Raw genomic sequence first — 21,913 nt, 5'->3', positions numbered from 1 at the left:
AATTTTAAGCATTAACAATAAAACTATTTGGTGACCCCAAACTCAAAATCCTGGCTCCGACACTATTTATTATTGTATTTATGCATGGCCTTTTTTTACATGTAATTCTACATATTTAAATCATTACATCTACATATATTAATCTGTCTATATATGATTTCCATCTGAATATACAAAGTTTTTTTTTTTAAACTTTTTCTTTATCTAAAACCGCAAATTGATTTCATAGCTACTAAATTTTGTTATAAATATTATAACGAAACTTGTATATATATGCTTTTGTATATAAATGAAAAGACCGTACGGCCGCACAAGAGGATATATTCCATATGTCCTTCAATATATATATATAGGAAAATACCAGGTTCCTTTTATTATCCTACTAGCTAGAGTGAGAAAGTTCAGAATAAAGAAATGAAAGAACAACTTTCTCCGATCAACACTACGTCGCCGACAGTCGTCACCCGCCACAGATATTCTTCTCTTTTTGCCTCCGATCATCGTGACTTCCTTCTTTCTCCTACCGGAGCTCAGGTCATGATCTCTATCCTTTCACACACTCCCTATTCTCTAATTTAATTTGATGCATGAAAAATACGAGTAATACTTTTGTTTAACATATGCATACATGTTATATATACATACATATATGTTAAAGAAATTAATTATCTTAGTTAAATTCATTGAGTCTTACTTTATAATTATTTTTGTTAGATCTAGTTTTTGTTGTTTCTATAATGTGATAAAAACTAAACTTTCTTTAATTACAAAACCATAAAAATAAAAGAAAGTTTTATGAAGAGAGTAGATTATTGATACTACTACTCGTATAGTAGATCATGCCATATATAGAAATTACATAATATACACATATATTTACACACTATTAATAATACATACACCTATGTATTAGTATTATTTTCATGCTGCTCGTTTATAAGTTTTTTCATTTTTATATATACGTCATCACATATGCTTAAAGAAATTATTCATTTTAATTATATATGACGTATGATGTTTAAATATTCATGAGTAATTTACTTCTTTCAAAAAAATAAAATAAAAATGGATGTTCTCTTTTCAAGTCTTAAAAACAAACAAAAAAATTTGTATCAGGAAGAGTCAAACCGCAGGCCCATATCCGGGCTAGAATTTTGGGCCGGCCGTGCGGCTTGCCACCATATATGTCCGACTAGTAGAGAGAGCAAAGCAAACCTCATAACTTTACCATATATTACAAACAAAGTTACTTACAGTCAAAATTAATCAACATGAGACGAAGAGAGTATAATGTTTGTGACACTCCCACTAATATATTCCGTACCAAAAACACTTAAAAGGGGTACCATGAATGTTCTATCAAACTCAAGCTAGCACATTATCACACATGCTTAATAGTGCCTTTCTAAAGTCTTCCATTATATCAATTAAGTTGTTTTAACTCCACACTTGGAATTGTATGTAACAATAATGTTACTAGTTATCAAATGTGCACAAAATATTAGGCAAAAGTTTAACATATTAAGATTTCAAAGTTCTAGATACATCAATAAAAAATCACTCATAGGAATGTGAAGTTTTATGTTAACCAAAATCATTCACTGTTAAAATGGTGTAAAGTTGATTTTTTTTTTTTAGTACTTCGTATGCAAACATCTCGGGGTTTCCCACAACTTTTAAGTTGTAGTGAATATCTAAATTTAAAATGTCACAACGATTTTCCATGTTTTTGTTTATTCAATGTATACATTTGTATTTGGATGACTAAAAAGGTGTGTGAAGTCATTTTGTTTTAATATGCCAATAATACCATGATTATTTATACAAGTTTGAGGTATATATGTACGAAATTAAGAATCCTATAAATGTAAGGTGACTCTCCCTTTCAGTCACTATTTTATTTGTTCAAAAGTGGGGCTCCCCTTGCATTATTTCGACCTCAAAGGAATTTACACATGGTGCATCATATATATTCACAAGTGTAGATATCTAGATTGGTGCATTGAATATTTCTTCGTAGAGGCACAAATTTCATTTCCGGCCTTTTGACACACTGTGTTAAAAAGTGTTATAATGTATGTATAATTAATTTCAGATAAACATTTCGGATCTTGAAGACAAAATCGTGGGTATATACTTTTCAGCAAATTGGTATCCACAATGCCAGAGTTTTACCAAACTCTTAGTCGAAGTATACAATCAAATTAAAGAGACGAACAACGAATCAAACTTTGAGATCGTCTTCGTTTCATCAGACGAAGACTTGAACGCTTTCAATAACTATTATCAATCATATATGCCATGGCTCGCGATTCCTTTTTCTGATTTGGAAACTAAAAAGGCTTTGAACAAGAAATTTGACATTGAGGGAATTCCATGTTTGATAATTTTACATCCTCATGATGATACAAGTGTCGTACACGATGGAGTTGAGTTGATATATCGTTATGGCGTTGAGGCGTACCCGTTTACTAATGAGAGGTTAGATGAATTGTTGAAGCAAGAAAAGGAGAAGCATGATCAACAAACTTTGTTGACTCTACTTACAAATCATGATAGAAATTTTGTTTTGGCTCATTCGGCATCAAAAGAGGTTAGTGCATTTCTTTCTTTTGCACGATATTTATTTGTTGTGTCACATCTTTATTACAAGAATACATATATTGCAACTCGTGGATGTAATATATATATTACCTTTCTCTGATAGAAATTTAATGGGCCTACATTTAAGTTTTTTGGTGAGGTTAATATTAGTCCCAAAATTTCTTAAAGTCTCTATACAAATAAATAGCTTTCTTGAATACTATTATGGCTATGGCTATGTTACATTTTATTTTTCCTTTCCATACAAAATTCGGTTGTTAAAATCATTTCTAAAATTTTAGTAAGTTTTGGAATTAGAGATTACTTATAAGAGCAACCATAAAATACTACTCTATGTCGACGCTTTTTTTGAAGCATACAAGTCATTCAATAATTAGCTGACAATATTGGGGATGCTTTAAACATTGATCGACAGATAGATATGCGACGAATGTTCAAAGTTGTATGTATGGTATCTAAAATTAAATTATACTGTATATATCGGATGACTAATCCAAGTAAGTATGTCGTAACATACTTTTATTTACATTTTATGTAATATTTTAAAAAGATTTAAAGTTTTAAATATAAAAATTCTTCATTAGTTTGACACGATATGGAATCTTGTTCTAGGAGAATAGGAATAGTTTGTAAGTTGTCCTGCTAGGATTCGCACACCTGTAAATCATCCTTTAAAAGTGATAGAGAAAGTTTATCCGTAAAGATTTAGCTTTTGGACCCGTAAAAGGTCTCCTTAATTAATCGTCCATTGTTTTTTTTTTTTGTCATAACTCATAACTTGCATGAATGCAAAACTTGATGTACTTGTGAATTATATAAACTAAATGTTTTTTTTTTTTTTTTTTTTTTGGAATAACGACTACTAATGAATAGAACACATTTTCACTCTATAATACCATTCGTAACCGTTTACCTTTTTCACCTACACTTTTTTTCCCGTCACATTAGCATCACCTTCTCACCTCTTTCACTTTCTCCTTTCCCTTTAACCATTCACCTACTATTTAAACCTCATTTTAATTATTTAAATAAAAATATAATATATTTAATATATATATATATTGTAAGTAACTTACACATGATTTTTCTGCGGGCTCGTCGCTGGAAAGTATTAGTGTTTTTACAAAAAAGTCTTGTATATCGTAGTAGATGATGATGGTGTACAAAAATTAATGGTCCTAGTTGGTCCTAAAATAAGAGGTGGTCTCAAAATATTTCACCCCTATATATATATATATATATATATAGGGTGGCAATCATATGATAACCAAATTAAAATGAGAACAAATAAGAACACTTAAAAACTTCACTTTAATGCATTAAAAGGCCATAAAACTGACATAGTGCAGAACTAATTATCATTATTTAAATGTTTAACAACACATTGATCCGTTAAAATCGAAAAAATCACACTTTTTGTTGGATGCAACATTTTGATCAATATGCATCCAAGATGGATGCACAAAACAAAAAATGTGATTTTTTTGATTTTGACGGATCAATGTGTTGTTAAACACTTAAATAATGATAATTACTTAAGCACTATGTTAGTTTTATGGACTTTTAATGTATCAAAATGATGTTTTTAAGTGTTCTCACCGTTCTTATATTAAAAGTGTTCTAACCGGAGTGTTACCATATATATATATATATGTATATATATATATTTATATATATATATTACCATGTAAACCGGAGTGTTCTTATATATAGGACAGTTATTGTGAAAACCAATAAATTGTCGAGAACTGCGAGAACTATTTTTGACCAATCATTTCTTTTCAAGATTAAAAGAATTATTTATATTCAAAGAGTATTTTAGTCTACATGCATTTATTCTATTTAGTAAGATTTAATTAGAGCATATTTACCTCCTTATTTATAGGAATCAAATGCATTTTGAAATTAACTTTTTATGACTTTTTTTTGGTGCGATGTTCATTAGAATTATAAAACACATAAAACTTAATTAATTTAATAGTAGAAGCTACAATAAGATTAGGAAAGTACAGAATCAATAGTAAAAATTGAAATACAAACAAACTATAATTTATTTTTTGTTGAGCTTTACGAACAATACAAATTTACTAAAAAGTGATATGTTTACATGTGTACAATAGATGCGTACTTATAATTTGTGCACACTTTGAAAATACAATAAAGTCATCGTATACATATGTACCCCGAAAAAATGTACCCATGTAGATATATTAACATGTGTAAATTAGATATACACATATTTAAATTAGATGTACACATATTTACATACATGTGTAAATTAGATGTATACATATTTACATACATGTATAAATTAAATGTACATATGTCGCCATGATATCATACCAACTTATATTAATTTTTCAAGGTACACATATGTACATATTTTAGAAATTATGGATGAATAATTGTGTTTGCTTACAAAAAATACAAGTAATATTTAAGAATTTATAAAACTATAAGTATAATGTTTAAAAGTGGTAGAAAGTCAGCAGAAGATTAATTATAACTAATTAGTGTGTATCAAAAAATTAGTTTTGTTTTCACGTAAAAAATGGAATGGGAAAGTAGAAAACGGTTACAAATTTTCAATTAATGGTGACAGTTTAGTTAATTAATATATTTCTAAACTACCATTTTCCCTTTAAAATATTGTAATATATTCTTTTTAATTAATTAAATACCATAATTAATTTAAGCCATGGATTAATTCATTTGATGGTTAAAATTAGTTCTCGACATAATTTTAGCTCTCAATTTATCTTTTTACTATATATATAAGGGGGAGAGGAGTGGTGGACGGCATGCAGCCGACATAACCATGCCGCCGAAGTAACACCGCCGCCATCAAGATGGCATGCTAGCGGGCTGGGGGGTTAAAAGCCCTGCGAGGCATCACAAGTTTTGACCGTTGGGAATGCGTAGGAAGCTGGGGGTTTGTGAGACCACACCCAAAAAACCCTCTTTAAATGTATATATAATTTATATATATATGTTGTTAAAAAAAGAAAAAATACAGAAAGGAAAGGGCGTGCAGAGAGTCAATAGGAAGAAGAAGATAGATCTAGAGATATTATTTTATTGAGACTTATTATTTTGTATTTTTTCAATTTAAACTTTCACTTTTATGTTTATACAAAACATACCTTCAGGTAATATATTTTTTATATAATAATCATTGTTATTTATATCTTTTATCATTGTTATTAAAAAAGAAGAAGTTTGATTAAATTAAATGAAAAAGAAAAAAAAAATTTGGGAGGGTTGAGAAAGTCATGAATGCCATTAAAAATGATTGGGAGGGATGGTTGAGAGGGTTCAAAAGAAAAATTGAGTTGAAGATATTTGATTGGTAGAATTTGAGAAGAATGAAAATTTAAAAGGCATGACTCCTCTCCCCCTAAAACCTATCTTTTCTGTCAAACAAGTACACCAACCACTACAACCACAAATGAATATATAATATAATATTAGTGAAAGTACAAAGAGTACAAAACAATCAGAAACAAAAGGCCGGTGATATGTTTCACTGATTCAAGCTTCACTGATGTATTTAACCGATTAGGCATAAAGGTTTTATCCTTCTTCACCTGCCAAGTCATCTCATATCACCTTTCTTTCACCTAACCTTTAGATCATTCGTAACCATTTATTTTTTTTACCTACACTTTTTCATGCCACGTCAGTTTCACCATCTCATATCTTTCACTTTCTTTTTTTCCTTTAACCATTCATCTTTCATTTGGACCCCATCTTTATTTATTTAAAAACATAATACATTTTATATTAATATATATTTCCTATTAGCCCCACATTGCAACCAATGGTTATGAAAAAAACAAAAAAGTGGCAGACTTTCACTTGGTGAAATGCTTAGCCAACCCCATCTTCACCTATGAGTTTCACCTATTAACTTTAAAGCTTTCACTTTCAAGTCATTTGCCATATCATTTCACTTTCATCCTTTTCACCTAACTTTTACAAATAGTCTTACAAATGGTCTAAAGACGAGGTCCATTCAGCGAAGGAAGTCGGTTATTTTAACCGGATATCTGCTGACACATGTTATAACTAATATGTAAAATAATACAAATACATAATGCATAAAAGTGATAGTGTATCAAAAGTTGTGATACATTTATCAATCTTTTTAAAATTGCCATGGCTTTGTGTAACTCTAGCTCTTCACTTTTTTTCCTTGTTAAAATCCCTCACCATTCCCGATGTTACCATTTAGATCGTCGCCTTCAATAGTATGACAAAATGATTTTGTACCATGTTTTTATCTTATTTTATTTTACTTTTTATTTTTTATCATATGAAAGATGCGTGATTAAGAATGACAATAGGTTGGGTTCGGAGTGGGTAGTACCAAACCCGAACCCGAACCGGTAAAATTGCTATTTTTCAAAAATAATACCAAAACAATATATGATTTTAGAAATAATATTATTTGATTTTGATGTTTTGAGAAATGAATGTAAAATATACCACATTAGTTGATCTTCATGTGGAATATAAATTCAAAACTAATCACTTATACGTACATAGATATAAGTATTGATTTCAGGTCGGGTCGGGATAAACATGCCCTAGTCCCTGCCCAGGACGAGTTTGGGTATTAGGTATCGGGTATTGAGTTTCCCTGTCGGATCAGGGTTTTTTTTATCCCTATGCGTGATCAATTTGGTAGGTACAGGCGTACAGTATATTTGAAGGTAGTTTGTGGCTACGGGCTACAGCCCAAATTGACTGAATTAAAGTTTATGGGATATTTTACATTGGGCCGTGTAGTACCTGACAAATATATATGGACAATACTATGTAGGTACCTGTTTCTTCTTTGATAGGCAAAACCATTGGGCTTTACTTTTCAGCCCAATGGTGTCTCCCAAGTCACAAATTCACTCCCAAGTTGATCTCCATTTACCAAAAGATAAAACAAAAGCTAATTCAGCAAGAGTTCAATGAGGAACTAGAAGACTTTGAAATCATATACATCTCGAGTGATCACGATCAGCTAGAGTTTGAGTCCTCTTTCGGTACAATGCCGTGGCTAGCCCTCCCGTTTGGCGACCCAAATAGTAAGGAACTAACCAAATACTTTGATATAAGGGGTATTCCTAGTTTGATCATTTTAGGACCCGATGGAAAAACTGTCACAAGGAACGGACGAAGTTTAATTAACTTGTATGAAGAGGAAGCGTATCCTTTTACTGAGGCTCGGGTCGAGCTATTGGAGAAGCAGATGGACGAGGATGCCAAGAATCTACCTAGCATGGAGCTACATTCGGGCCATCGTCATCAACTCACACTAGTGTCTCAAGGAAATGGGGGAGGGCCATTTATATGTTGTGATTGTGATGAGCAAGGTTCGGGTTGGGCTTATCAATGCATTGATTGTGGGTATGAAGTGCATACCAAGTGTGTTAGACCAGTGGTTCAGGTCTCTAGTGCTTGACTCGATATTGAATTAATTTGGTGAGTTTAATATTATAATGGCTCTAGAGTGATATTTGATACCTTATTAATAATTGTTTGATATTTGCTTTGTCAAAAGGTAGTCATGGTATGGGCTGATGGCTTATGATAGATTCTGGAATGACTAATTGTGTATAATAATCTTTTGTATAATTCTTTCTATTCCTATTTTGTGCTTTTCCAAACTGTGATCCGGGATGCATTGCATTTCCATGAAAGTTGTAACATGCTTCTTTTGGGATCTAATATAAAATTGACATGTGTTTGTAGCTGATATATACATTTTAATTTAATTTAATATAATTATTTAGATAGATCGATAAATATAGAAATTTATCTTACAAAATCAAACTAGGTATACATTTGTGTATAGTAAGAAATGTTACGGGATCATAGTTTTTGAACGAAACATCGGGTATAGTGACGGTTAGAGAGTAGCAGGGGGTGCTGCTTTATCCGTTCAATACTACTCCCACTACTCTTAGCTGTAAGGGGGCGGAGTGGGGTGTCCAAACCGGCGGTATTACCCTAATACCGGCGGTAACACCGCCGCCACCCCCGAATTTATGGTTAAACGGGTTCGATAGCGGGTATAATTGCCGCCGAGCATAAATGGAGGGAGTGTGAGATCTTTGAACGTTGAGCGGGGTCCACAACAAGAATCCAACCATTAACCTGCTTTTTATTTTTTTCTTTTATTTATTTCTTTCTTTTATATATATATATATATATATATATGTATAGTGTGGCTGCGTATAGATAGAAGAGATAATACTACACATCAATTTTTCTTTTAATTAAATATTATTATTTTCAAAACCAACCCTGTAGTATTAATATATACAGTTTTAGTAACTAGTTTTATAAGACTAGTAACTGTATGTATATAATGTAATGTTATGTTTTTTAACATTAAATAAAATGTATGTATTATTGTTAAATTGTTTAAGTTAAAAAAAAAGGAAAAAGAAAAATTAAATAATTTGGGAGAGTTGAGAATTTATCGCCCTCCAGTAAAAAGGGTTGTAAGGGTTGGAAAGTTGAATTGAGTTATAAGGATTTTATTGGTGGAATTTGGGAGGATTGATAAATTCCCATATATCCACTCCGGCCCCCTAAGTGTTAATCTACCTATCTATTTTAATACCCTATTTTTCAATTAGCTTACGTGGCAAATTATTAGCCCATATCCAGCTTTTTAATTTCCCCTAATTTATATAGTAAATCTTTAGCTTATACTTATTTTACATATTATTCCCCTAATTTACATACAAGTCTCCAAAGTATACTTATTTTACATATTAAAAGATTTAAAAATAAAAGTTACAAAAACAAACCTACAAAACTATCACTCCAAAATAGTTGGCATCGTTCAATTTTTTATTTATTTATTTTTTCATTTATGACCAAAGTTTGAATCTTCTTTTTCAAATCTTTTTTATCATTTTTTTTCAAATTTTTTAATTAATTATAATGGCCATATATAATGTTTTTGTCCAAAAAATAAACCTACAATTGTTTAGAAAAGGTTGGAACCAAGTGAGGTTATTTTCTTTTTATTTATCAGGTTTTTTTTAGTAGACATTTTGTATTTTTTTGACTTTAAATATATATTTTTAATATTATATAATATTTTATACAATAAAAACACCTCTAACACACAAATCAATTTATATAACGTTTACACGTATCACTTCTAATACAAACAAAAATTTAAAGTCAAAGTTAAAAGGTTATATTTTGAAAATTTAAAATCTGACACTTTTAATGAAACAATTGGGTTGGGCCTGTTGGGATGGTCGATGGAAAGTGAAGCCGGGTGGCAGACGGCCATCCAAAAAATTATAGGATGAGGGTGAGTGAGGAATAGTGTAGGGAAACACATGCTCATCAAACGTCACGTGGCGTGAAATGTGGACCTTGCCTGTAGTAGGGTCAAAGCAACGGTAGCCACGAAAATCAGGTGGATACCCGAGAAAAATATAGCGCACAGACCTATAGTGTAGTTTATGAGGTTGTGTGGCTGAGGTGTTAGGGTAACAAGCACAGCCGAATACTCGTAAGTGTTCGTAATCCGGGTGACGAAGGTAAAGGGCAAAAGTGGGTGTATAAAAACTGAGCCTTTTGGTTGGTAGGATATTATGAAGGTAGGTGGCAGTGTGTAAAGCCTCAACCCAAAACGAAGGAGGGAGATTCGCATGAATTAAAAGGGCCCGAATAATGTCGTTAAGGCGTCGTATCATGCGTTCTGCCCTACCGTTTTGGGAGGATGATTGGGGGCACGAGAAACGAAACAGTAAACGGTTTTGATGAGCAAAATTTTTAAATGCTAAATTGTCAAATTCACCCCCTAAGTCACATTGAAAGGTTTTTATTTTGCGGTTAAATTGCGTGAAAATTAATTGATGGAATTTGGCAAATGTGGGAAAGGTTTCGGACTTATATTTTAGGGGTAAAAGTTACTCTGCAGAAACACGACATATTCTTGTCTCAAGCCCAGTATGCTAAAGATATAATAGCCCGCACGTCTATGTCATCTTGCAAACCATGTGCTACACCTGTTGATCTCTCTTCTAAGCTTAGTGCAACTAATGGTCCATTGTTCTCTGACACGACCTTGTATCGAAGTCTTGCGGGTACTTTGCAGTACTTGACTTTCACTCGGCCGGATTTGTCATATGCAGTTCAACAGGTTTGCCTCTTTATGCGTGAACCTCGAGAGCCTCACTTTGCATTTATGAAGCGCATACTCCGGTATTTACAAGGCACACTTGAATATGGTTTACGCATTGTTAAGTCAGGCTCACATGATTTAGTTGCTTATTCTGATGCGGATTGGGGTGGCTTTCCAGATTCAAGACGTTCTACATCAGGTTATTGTGTATTTCTTGGTAACAATCTTATTTCGTGGTCTGCTAAAAGACAACCTACGGTCTCACGATCTAGTGCAGAAGCCGAGTATCGAGGTGTCGCTAATGCAGTTGCTGAAACATCGTGGATTCGAAATTTACTTCTCGAACTTCATACTCCATTGCAGCGTGCATCTATAGTGTTTTGTGACAATGTTTCAGCAGTTTATTTGTCCAATAATCCGGTTCAACATCAACGAACAAAACACATAGAGATAGATATACACTTCGTTCGAGAGAAGGTTCGTCTTGGACTCAGAGTTCTTCATGTCCCTTCTGTTTTGCAGTATGCAGATATTTTCATCAAAGGATTATATCGGGAGCTATTCCAGTCATTTCGATCCAGCTTGAGCGTCTGTCCTCCGCCCGCTCAAACTGAGGGGGTGTCTTAGCAGCCAATAATATTTCTATATTTTAGGAATAGATAGTATTTGTTATTTAGAGATAATCTTGTATAATTATGTGTATATCTCTTCCTATTTTGATGGTTGTATTCTTCCCTATATATAGGGCCTTTGATTGTGAATAATATACACAGAAAAACATTACAACCTCTATTGCTTTCAAAGAGTATTATCTATCTTCTAGCTTATTGGTAAGGTTTGTACATTAGAATACAAACCACTAGCTCAACTTTTAAAAACATCATATTTTACTTTGCAAATATTTGACACTGAAAGTTAACATGTAGCCAGTTTCAGACTTCAGAGGTCATCTAAACTCATTTTAATCTTATGAAGCCCGTGTGTTAACACGGGACAAAATCTAGTAACGTAATATATGATATACGGGCTGTTTATATTATTATTATTTTTTTCATATATAAAATGAACAAATTATAAGTTTTAACAAATGTTTAATAATGTATGTATGGTTAAAACAACGAATGTTGGACTCTTGATTAATTTTGTACACTTATCAAAAAATTTAGGTGTGGAAATTTGATATGGAAGATACACTTTTATTGTGTCATTTAGCATTTGTCAATTATAAATTAGGATCGACTTATTTAGATTGAAAAAAGATATATGACTCGATTAAAACAATAAAACTCATAACTCTATTTTAGGTATATTGGTTGATGGGTTTATATATTTTATCCATTAATTTTAGCGTGTGAGAATAATAAGTACTCGTAGTAAACATTAGAAAGAAGGAAAGTTAAGAAACTAAAAGAAGACAAGGCACCCCAATTCATAAAGATGAAATATGATTAGATAGCGTGATTTCTTCTCCATTGCATCTTCAAGACGACACGCTAGATACATATTCACAAACTTAACGTGATTACGTGAAGTATTTTCTGTATTGAACAATTACTAAAATGTACTGTAATAGTTAATGGTCATTGAATATATCTGACATTAAATGGCCTATTAATTTTTTTTTCTTTTCTTTTTTGAGTTTTTTTATAAAGTATTTTTTTTTAACATTTAGTCGGGATATGATATCAGGAAAACCTTATCGTATGATGTTGAAGCCTAACACATACCCATAATATATTTTTTTTTAGAACAGCGAAGGGTCAGACCACGGGTATCCAGACTGGATACTGAGGACCTACCCGCCTGCCCCACCCGATAAATTCAACTAGCACGCCAAGAATATTGGCTAGTAACAATGCTTGAGATGAGATTTGAACATGTGATCTTGTTACAACATCTGGGGTAGTGTCAAACCACTGCGCTAGCAAGTGGAAGACACACATACCCATAAATTAGTCAGAGAAACTACATAAATTCACACAATAATCGTTTAATTTGAATGGTTTCGACAATCTTACAAACTAATCTTTTTAGAAATACTGCTGTGGTCAATGAAATACTTCAACAAAAGCCGCACGCAGACGGACATAATTTGCATCATGAATATTGTTACAAATAAAATTCAAAAATTATTGAATTAAATAGAATACGTGCAATTTTTCAAAAAAAAAAAAAAAGGGAAAAAAAATACGTGCGTGCATGTATCAACAAAAAGAATAGATTAAAAGAATATGAATTAATGTGTATTTCTTTGTGCCGATTATAGGGTTCTTCTGCAAACTGGACATGAATTGTGAGTAACAAGCCATTGGGATATGCATTTGGGATGAAATTTGTGTTCGCACTTTGGAAATATTCCAGCTGAATTCCCAACCTCAAAATCCTGTTTATTTTTTCAACACATATAATCAAATATCATTTTATTTAACAAAGCTAATGATAAATAATACAGTAATAATAGAGATGATATACATAGCTCCTGACTATATATGATTAATCTGTTTAAATAGTTGTAAATTGATATTTATGCATATTAAAAGAGTCGTTATATTCAATATATATATATATATAATACGTACATTTTATTATACTTGTCTTAACAGATTAAATATAGCCCCGGATCTATATATGTTTATCGTCTTCCCAAGTTACTTAAATAGAATGGTGTAATTAACTTTACTAAATTCCCATGTAACATACCTGAAGGCAAATTGAGCAACAAGTTGTGTTTCCAGAAGCGTCAAACACATCATGGTTTGATACTTTGATCTTTGGAAGCTTGATTAGCTTTTCACAACTTGCAATCTGGTCACGCCAATTCAATTATTCAAATTAATTAAAAAAATATATGACTTCTAAATCTAAATGCTTCTATATATCAAGTGGCCATTATATCATATTTTTCCTTCATTTAAATGACTGACTTAACTAATTAAAATTTGTCATTTACCTTGGTGATTAGAAATATATGATCCTGATCTCGAAGAAGTTTTGATTCCAAATCACCTATAACAATATCAATCTGCATCAAAAAGTGACATTAAGTCTTTTCATTTTTATTATATTTTTTTCCTATTAATAAAAATGCATTACAAAAATATATAGTTGGGCATGCATGCATATGGTTAATTAGTTACCAAGTGAAGGAGACATTCATGTTCATCAACGTGATCAGAATGCAAGAAATGATCATAGCATGTCCGAATGATTTTATATGACAAAACGGCCCCTGATGCTACACCGATGATTATATCTAGTACGAAGCTCCTTTTGTTCTTGAACCCGATCAATGCTCCTCCTACGGCTCCGATTGTACCCCCAACTAGACCAATATATCATATCAACGTACAATTGGTAGTCTTAAAAATGTAAAACCACTACAATGGTACAATATATGCGTAAAAAAAACGGTAGATTGATAGGAACCATTTGATTCATGTACCGAATTGGTACCTACGTAACCCCCAACAGGGATAGTGTATACAACTAATTTTTTGTATGTGCCAAAAGGAATTGGACTTGGAAATAAGTTGCGATATCCAGTCTCATATTGTGGACAAATGTAAACATGTTATATATATATAATTAAATACTGACCTATACCAAATTGGAATATGAAGATAAATAATAGTCCTTGTATGAAAACTTGAGAAACTATGGGGGTGCAAAGATCTCTTATCTTGTCACCATAATGGTATCCTTTTTGTAAGGATGAAGATGAAAGCATACTAAGTTTGATGGACTTGTTCATGATGATTTTGTAAAGGAATTAAATTTAGAGGTTATTTGGAAATGAACTTTTCAAAAATGGAATTTGGTGTTTATATATGATTTGAATAAAGAGGTCATGTATTGAAAACTAGTAAAAGGAAAGAAAGCAAGAAGCTTCAAATCATGATTGAAAATTCTTTAGAATATTTCGGGGACTGGTTATTTTGAAAAACATTTTGTTTTTTAAAGTTGAATATTTCCTTGAAGTCGATCGAGGGTGACAGGACAGAAACATAACTTGAAACTATAAGCAATCAAAACAAATTACTATCTCTTTACAAATAAAAAAATATTATGTTAACGACTTATGGGCATGTATTATTAATGATTAAAATTAGAAAAACATATTAATAAATTAAATGTCATGACTTAAGAATATACTATTAGTGCCTAAGCAAGTAATATGTATTACAAGTTTACTGAAAATAATATAAAATATTATAGTTTATTGCTTGGCATAGAGAAGTTAGTTACGTACATGAAGTCAATGCGGGCGACTGTTCTCTCTAAGTCAACAGGCTTTAAATGTTTAGTCAATTTTGGCGAGAAGTCTGTCTACGCTCTTGCTCGAAATATATCTACAGATATACACTTTTGAGAGTTTTACAGATACAAGGGATGACCAAGGGAATCAGTATCATTTGTGATCTGTTTCTGAAATTTTGTACTCTTTGTTTTTTCTTCATTTCCATCCATAAAAAGCCCTGGTTGACTTTGACTTTACCATTTATTTTTGTTCTTGCTAAGGGTTATCCATTAATACGGACTTGGTGAATTGTTTATCGATCTTTTTTAATTTTGAAGATAAGTAAGTTCAAAAACTTTCAGTTAACACCATGTGCTTGAAATATAATGCCATCCGACTTTGCCTAAGTCGGACTTTTTACTTATAATTGCTAACTAATTTAAGTTTTGTTTCTATTGACTTCATTTGAGTAAAGAACAAAGATATATAATAAATATTAAACAAAGTGACTCTGTGGCCCAATGGATAAGGCGCTGGTCTACGAAACCAGGACTTGATTTGAGTCAATGTTTGTTTTAACCACCTAGCTTCTAGTGCAGTGGTCAGCCAGGGTACCTTCCGGGTATCTTGGCGAGAGGAGATGTTGGCTTGGAAGTCATGGGATCGAATCTTGTATTCCCCATTGACCTCGGGCATTTATCTCTTTAGCATAAAATGAACCCCCTTTGGGGGTACCAGCGGTGTAAAACGTCTCAAACCCTGAGCATACTGGCGTTTGAACGTCACTGCTCAGCTCGATGAAACGACCTACCACCCGCCGTTCAAAAAAAATATATATAAATAAATATTAGATCACCACTGAAATGGTCTAATGGTAAACAGTTTCCTCATAATAACTTTCAGGTACGAAATCTTTTGAAGCAAACATTTTGGAAATGACATGAGAAATGATTGGAAACAATTACATATCGTACATCAGAGTGAAAAAGAGTTACCATTTCTGATAGCCCAAAATACTCTATATTCGTATAATAGTAGTTAGAACTAGCATATCAAATGGATATGCTTTCAAGTTAATGATGACCTTTGTATGATTTTCTAAACAAATTTAAACTAATACAAGTGACAGTGAAAATAAAAAAGATAAATGGCTATCCTGTCACTACATGAAATTCAAGTAAACCCGCCTTCGAAAAATAAGACTAGGCAAAAGGTCAACTGATCTAAAAAATAAAAAGAACCAGCAGTTCAGTTGATCCGTGGAAAAGGTACACAATTCATAAAGATGGCGCATAGAAATGATCACAAGAACCTCATGGCTACCTTGGCCCTGAAAGAATAGAAGGACTCAGCATTGTGAGCTCCGTCTCTTGTGCAATTGCAGTTTTATTATGCATTCTCAAATCTGTAAAGTTGTAATCCAAATTTGACTCAACACTCATTCCTCCTTCCAACACCTTCACAACCGATGACATTGAAGCCCTTCTCGTAAAATCAGTTTGTAAACACCATGAAGCCACTTTCATCATCTCCACCACCTCCACACCATTTGCTTGCATATCTTCACTGTACTTGTCAACCATATCTAACAATGTTCCTTCCTCCCAGCTTTTTTGAAAGACGGCGAGTAAGTGCCAGCTTTCTTCTTGAAATGATCGAACGAAAATCTTCCTCCCACATAAGATCTTCAAGAGAACAATACCAAAGCTATATACATCCACTTTTTCTGTGATGATTGAGCTGCTCCAACATTCTGGTGCAATACAGCCTGGGGTTCCTTTTATGGTAGTCATCACTTGGGTTTTGTTTTTGTCAACGAGCTTAGACAACCCAAAATCAGATACCTTGGCATTAAAGTTGTCGTCTAGTAGTATGTTTTGAGGCTTAATGTCAAGGTGGATGATTTGTTGCCTACAATCTTCATGGAGATATGCTAATCCTTTAGCAATATGAAGAATTATTTTTTTCTGCACTCCCATTCCAGTACATGCTCCTGCAAATCTCCATGGTAGATCCAACGATCTAATGACCCGTTACTCATGAAGTCATACACGAGAAGTCGTTGTGATTTCCAAATGCAGTATCCTCTAAGCCTTACTAGATTCACATGATGAATGCTGCCAATGGATTCGACCTCAGCTTGAAATGATTTTTAACCCGTGTAAGACCGTCACGACACTTTACTGCAATTTTAGAGCCATCTTCCAAGATCCCTTCAAAAACTGTTCCATATCCTCCTTCACCAAGGATTTTACTAAAATTCTCTGGCGGTTTTTAATTCTTCATAGGTAAACCGAGTGGGCATTCCTGGTACTTGATCGAAATTCTCCTCTTCTTGCATTTCAATATATTGTCTTCTCTTAAGGACTATGTACATAATGAAAGCTACCACCACAATAAGGAGAAACAGAAAAACTCCAATGGCAGAACCTAGAACTGTTGCAAGTCAAGTTTTCTTCTTTTGGGTTCTTGCCTGCTGGACTTTTATAAAAGCTTTAGCTTTCACATATCGATCTGGACTATTATTCCGAAGAGCGGCCATTGTAAACAGTTCAGAAGGTAAATAACATTCACCACTTAACATGTTGGAATCATACTGAAACAAAGCGGCTTTACACGAGCAATTGTTGAGACATGCACGTTTGCAGGTCTCCATGTCCACTTTCTCCATGTCAGCAGTAGAGGTGAAGTTCTTGACATTCTCGAGTGCAATAAAAACTTGATCTTGGATAGCATTACAAGTGAGAGGTGTAATTTCAGAGCAACCAAGGTGACTTTCTTCATAATTTACTGCTCTGAAATAGTCTATCCTGGGGGAGCTTGATGCCGGACAGCTACATTGTTGCTTATTCGAGCAAATGGAATTTCTCCCACAAACCAAAGGATAATCACACTCTCCAAAATCACTGTCTGTAAGTAGATCACCAGCCTCTGTCCACCCATTTACTTGAAATTCAAACACTTTCAAGTGCCCATCTGGCATCAGTTGCATATACTGTGCTGATGATGCCAGGCTTATAGAAATATTGTAATCAGGATTACTTGGCTCCACAGAATTAATTAATAAATCCAGACTCCCATTCAACCACCTAGCATAACTTTTCCCTTTAGTTTCATTTTTTCTAGAAACCATGTAACTGAAATAGGCCTGAGGTGGGTTTGAATCAAGATAAGCAAACAAACCTTTATCGGTGACTTGAAGAGCGTACATACCTTTCTGAGCTGTCCAATTCGTTGACGAAACACTAGGTATCAACTTTTGACCTTGAAACAAGGGTTGTCCGGGTAACAAACAATCGGTCGGGTGATCAAAAGATTGCCAAACCACCTGGCTATTGGAATCATACAAAACCAGGTTTCCAGAATCAGTCAAGTTCGTGCCAACAACAGATGACCCTGCAGTGTTGGTGGTCCAAACCATTCTTCCATCTGCATCACGTAGGACTAATTCTCCAGTGGCAGCGAAATTCAATTTTGCATCATACTGGACCAGAAAATCTCGGTTGGCTGACCAAACTACGGAAGGAAGTTTTCCATTAAGAATGAAGATGCCAAAGAGATAATCAGAGGCACACGTATTTCCTTGACAGAAGAAGCCAAGTGCAAATTGAGTTGCACCATCTATGAGGATGACTTTGATTCTTCCTTCTGCATATATCTAACTGATAATAGATTGATTGATGGTCCATGTAGTGGAAAGATTTGCAGTGGAACATAATTCAAGTTGCTGAGCTGTGAGTGTGGGCGAGTAACAAGATAATATGACAACATTGGCAAAAAGAAAACAAGGATTAATTCTTGATGTTCTCACGAGGTACTAATTAAACAACACTCTACAGCCAATGAATTGAAAAACAAGAAGATAATGTATAGATACAGGATGTACATATTAAATATGACAAGAAGTCAAAACAGTACTCTTTTCTTCCCTTATATTTAAGGCACTTTCCTTCTCATTTCCCATACATCCACAAAATGTTACCGTCAATAAAGTGGTTCCTCTATTAATACTAACATTTTGATCCAATTCGATCATATATATAACTTCACCATCAAGATTTTCCATTACATATCATTGTATGATTACCCGGTGATTGATATTTTATTATTCTAATGGTCTCAAAATAGGTACTGTTGTAACCTTTTATTTTAAATTTTTCTAAAATAAGTATGAATACTTAAAATTAATTTATTAACTTTAACATATTTTTTGATACATTTTTTCATGTAACTTATTTCTAAAAGGCTGTGTGAAAAACAAAAAGAATGTGTTATATATATATATATATATTATATATACTCGTATATACTTTACTTCCTGTGTAAAAAACAAAAACAACTGCATGCAACCGTCATGGCCTCCAAAATGTGTTATATATTTATAATTATAACAAAAACAAAACAATATATAAAAACACAAAAATTAAGAAATCTTGAGTTCGGTCGTTGGAAATTAAGTTAGGCTCATGCACAACTTTCGTCGGCCATCATTGAGTTGGATAAATTTAAACATGAAATGGGTTGACAGTTGTTCCTCAGCAAGGTTCCACCTTTACCTCCTAGTAAGCAAATCAAGACTTTGCTAGAGGGAGTTTTTGTTATCTTTTGATTCAGCCTCCAACAACTTGATGGCTTTTTTAGAGGGTTTAAACGAGGGAAGTAAAAGAGACTACCTAATACCGATTTAACAAGTGTTAGCTGACCACCAATCGACAGAACCCTCAATTTTCAGGAAGAGAGACGGTTTGCTCAAAAGGAATGGATCTTCCTGTTCCAATGATAAAGGGACATTTTTAATGAATTAGCATCACGACGACACAGCAACTCAAATACACTTATCACCAAAGTAAGTTAAATTGGATAATTTAAAAATTAATCCGCGGTAATTAGCTTTACCAATATGCTCCCCAGGAAACTCTGTTCCAACGTCAACTTCACAAAGGACTTAACCTTCATTTAATCAACATGTAGAAATCATCACAAATATAAAAACTAAACTAAAGAAAAGAACAATAACTCAAGCTAATTAGGCCAGAAAACAACTTCAGTCCAAAACTCATAAATCCTTTGTGTCGCATGTCAAATCTGAATAAGTTATGATATTTTGAGGTAGACATCAACACCAAGATTAAAGGGTTAGTTGATACTCACAGAAGACACACAACTGTCATGTGTGAACATAACTATATAAGTTCCACCACATGACACCTAAACTATATCCTGAGCATTGGCTAAATGTCGACCTTTGCTAAGATACTATTTTACTACCATTATCATTTCCAAATCCAGGTCTTCCAAGTTCCCATCTGGTCGAGCCATATACTAGTGAAACAACGTGTTAACAATTGTAAACATTGTACCAACCCATCAATAGATGGAGTGGTACCCGTTCCCAATACAGCTTCGGCCACATGTGAAGTTGAGAGACGCGGGTTCAATCGTTGGGGATGCCTAAATCATGTGGGCATTAAGTAAAGGTATTTCACAGGCATCAAAAACCTTATGGGGAGGTCATGATGGGAATCCAATGTGGTTCTGGGGACAGGGTGCCCTCCTATACCCCCTTTTTCTTTATATAATTGTAACATTGTTTGAGCTTAATATATGCGTAGAAACTCTGCTTTAGGTGTATAGAAGTTTGCATAGAAATTTTAACACTTTAGATATCTTGAATCAACAAAACGTAATTTCCCCTGATCTGTAAGAGACTTAGAGCCATAACATGTCAATGACTGACAGCAGTTTCAAACTGAAAATAAGTAGAATTTACAAAATTTGCGGCAAATTAACTATTACCCCAAAATATTCCATTCTCAAGAAGAGCCCAATTATCAGAAGAACGCCCCCACCCCCACCCAGACTGCAATAACTATAACCTTCTAGATCCCTTGTACTAGTCGTAGGGGTGCTAAAGTTAGTTAATATCAAGCACCCAAACTTAAAGCAAGAGTGGTTGTAAAGAGAAAATTAAAAATATACACTTATTAGGAGACCAATAGAAAGAAATTTCATTTCACTTATAAACATGTTTGTATTGAGATATGGTGCTATTTCTAAATAAGTTTTGGATGAGTGATACCAATGTAAATACCGTTCAAAACACAAAAACTAAATGATAACTAACCAGTAACCACAAGTACATACTTAACTTCCTCTGTGACAATTTGTCAAACAACTGATGTGCACTTTTGTTCCCGTGAGCAGACGTATTCATCATTGCTTTCATACATGGCCTCTTAAGTCTAAACATTTTCTGTAGTACACCTTCTTTGACAAATTTCGAGAATCATCTTCTAAATAGCAGTATAAAAATATTCTCCTGAAACTTAATTCACTGATAAAGTAATAATATATAAAGAGGGATGGGAAACATGTGGTTGTCATATACTCGTATATATTATATAGTGTGTATAGGGGTGGGTTAGATTAGAGACTCCTTATTTTAGGGACTGTTAGGGACTCGATCTAGACCGTCCATTTTCTTCGGATCTAATCACCACTGATCATCTCCGGTGAGACTTACACATGTGTAAGTTGTATAAAAATTATGATTCGGAGCGGGCTTCGCCCTTAAGGATATTCATAAACCAAAGCTGGTGGGGGTGATAGGTCATTGAGGGTGATAGGTCATAGTGTGATAGGTCATAGAGAGTGATAGGTCATAGGGGGTGACCGGTGATGGGTGATCTACCTAAAAAAGTACTTAAAACATGTGTAAGTTACTTACACATGTGTAAGTCTCGCCGGAGATGGTCGCCGTCGCCAGAGGATCATGGTGGTGGTTGGAGATGATCATGGTGGTGGTGGTGGTGGTGGTGGTGGTCAGAGATGATGGTGGTGGTGGCCGGAGAAGGAGGTAGAAAGAGTCCCTAACCGTCCCTAAAATAAAGAGTCCCTAATTTAACTTTTCCCAATGTGTA

The 21,913-nt window shown here is 33.5% G+C and overlaps 3 protein-coding genes and 1 pseudogene across 3 annotated transcripts; 1 reads left to right on the top strand and 3 right to left on the bottom strand.

Moving 5' to 3' along the window:
* Positions 1–366: 366 nt before the first annotated feature.
* Positions 367–8,250, top strand: LOC122580524 (probable nucleoredoxin 2). Its single transcript, XM_043752801.1, has 3 exons — positions 367–534; positions 2,096–2,593; positions 7,430–8,250. The coding sequence occupies exons 1-3, from the start codon at positions 415–417 to the stop codon at positions 8,060–8,062; spliced, it is 1,251 nt and encodes a 416-aa protein (XP_043608736.1). The 5' UTR covers positions 367–414; the 3' UTR covers positions 8,063–8,250.
* Positions 8,251–12,952: 4,702 nt separating this feature from the next.
* On the bottom strand, positions 12,953–14,529 carry LOC122586101 (NEP1-interacting protein 1-like). Its single transcript, XM_043758207.1, has 5 exons — positions 14,354–14,529; positions 13,894–14,078; positions 13,707–13,778; positions 13,457–13,561; positions 12,953–13,139 (listed from the first exon to the last, which is right to left on the bottom strand). The coding sequence occupies exons 1-5, from the start codon at positions 14,505–14,507 to the stop codon at positions 13,017–13,019; spliced, it is 639 nt and encodes a 212-aa protein (XP_043614142.1). The 5' UTR covers positions 14,508–14,529; the 3' UTR covers positions 12,953–13,016.
* A 1,599-nt stretch (positions 14,530–16,128) lies between these two features.
* LOC122587308 lies at positions 16,129–17,442 on the bottom strand (annotated as a pseudogene).
* On the bottom strand, positions 17,440–21,445 carry LOC122587317 (EP1-like glycoprotein 3). Its single transcript, XM_043759453.1, has 4 exons — positions 21,143–21,445; positions 19,890–19,943; positions 19,667–19,761; positions 17,440–18,725 (listed from the first exon to the last, which is right to left on the bottom strand). Exon 4 carries the CDS (start codon positions 18,412–18,414, stop codon positions 17,440–17,442), a length of 975 nt encoding a protein of 324 aa, XP_043615388.1. The 5' UTR covers positions 18,415–18,725; positions 19,667–19,761; positions 19,890–19,943; positions 21,143–21,445.
* Positions 21,446–21,913: the final 468 nt, after the last annotated feature.

This window comes from Erigeron canadensis, chromosome 1 (assembly GCF_010389155.1).
Source record: "Erigeron canadensis isolate Cc75 chromosome 1, C_canadensis_v1, whole genome shotgun sequence".
NCBI lineage: Eukaryota > Viridiplantae > Streptophyta > Magnoliopsida > Asterales > Asteraceae > Erigeron > Erigeron canadensis.
This window is presented reverse-complemented; position numbering and strand designations above follow the sequence as displayed.

Coding starts and splice junctions, on each gene's coding strand:
- LOC122580524 (XM_043752801.1), top strand. CDS start 415: ATGAAAGAACAACTTTCTCCGATCAACACTACGTCGCCGACAGTCGTC. Junction 535..2,095: donor TTTCTCCTACCGGAGCTCAG/GTCATGATCTCT, acceptor AATTAATTTCAG/ATAAACATTTCGGATCTTGA. Junction 2,594..7,429: donor CTCATTCGGCATCAAAAGAG/GTTAGTGCATTT, acceptor AATACTATGTAG/GTACCTGTTTCTTCTTTGAT.
- LOC122586101 (XM_043758207.1), bottom strand. CDS start 14,507: ATGAACAAGTCCATCAAACTTAGTATGCTTTCATCTTCATCCTTACAA. Junction 13,779..13,893: donor ATGAATGTCTCCTTCACTTG/GTAACTAATTAA, acceptor TTTTTGATGCAG/ATTGATATTGTTATAGGTGA. Junction 13,562..13,706: donor ATATATTTCTAATCACCAAG/GTAAATGACAAA, acceptor TGGCGTGACCAG/ATTGCAAGTTGTGAAAAGCT.
- LOC122587317 (XM_043759453.1), bottom strand. CDS start 18,414: ATGGTTTGGACCACCAACACTGCAGGGTCATCTGTTGTTGGCACGAAC.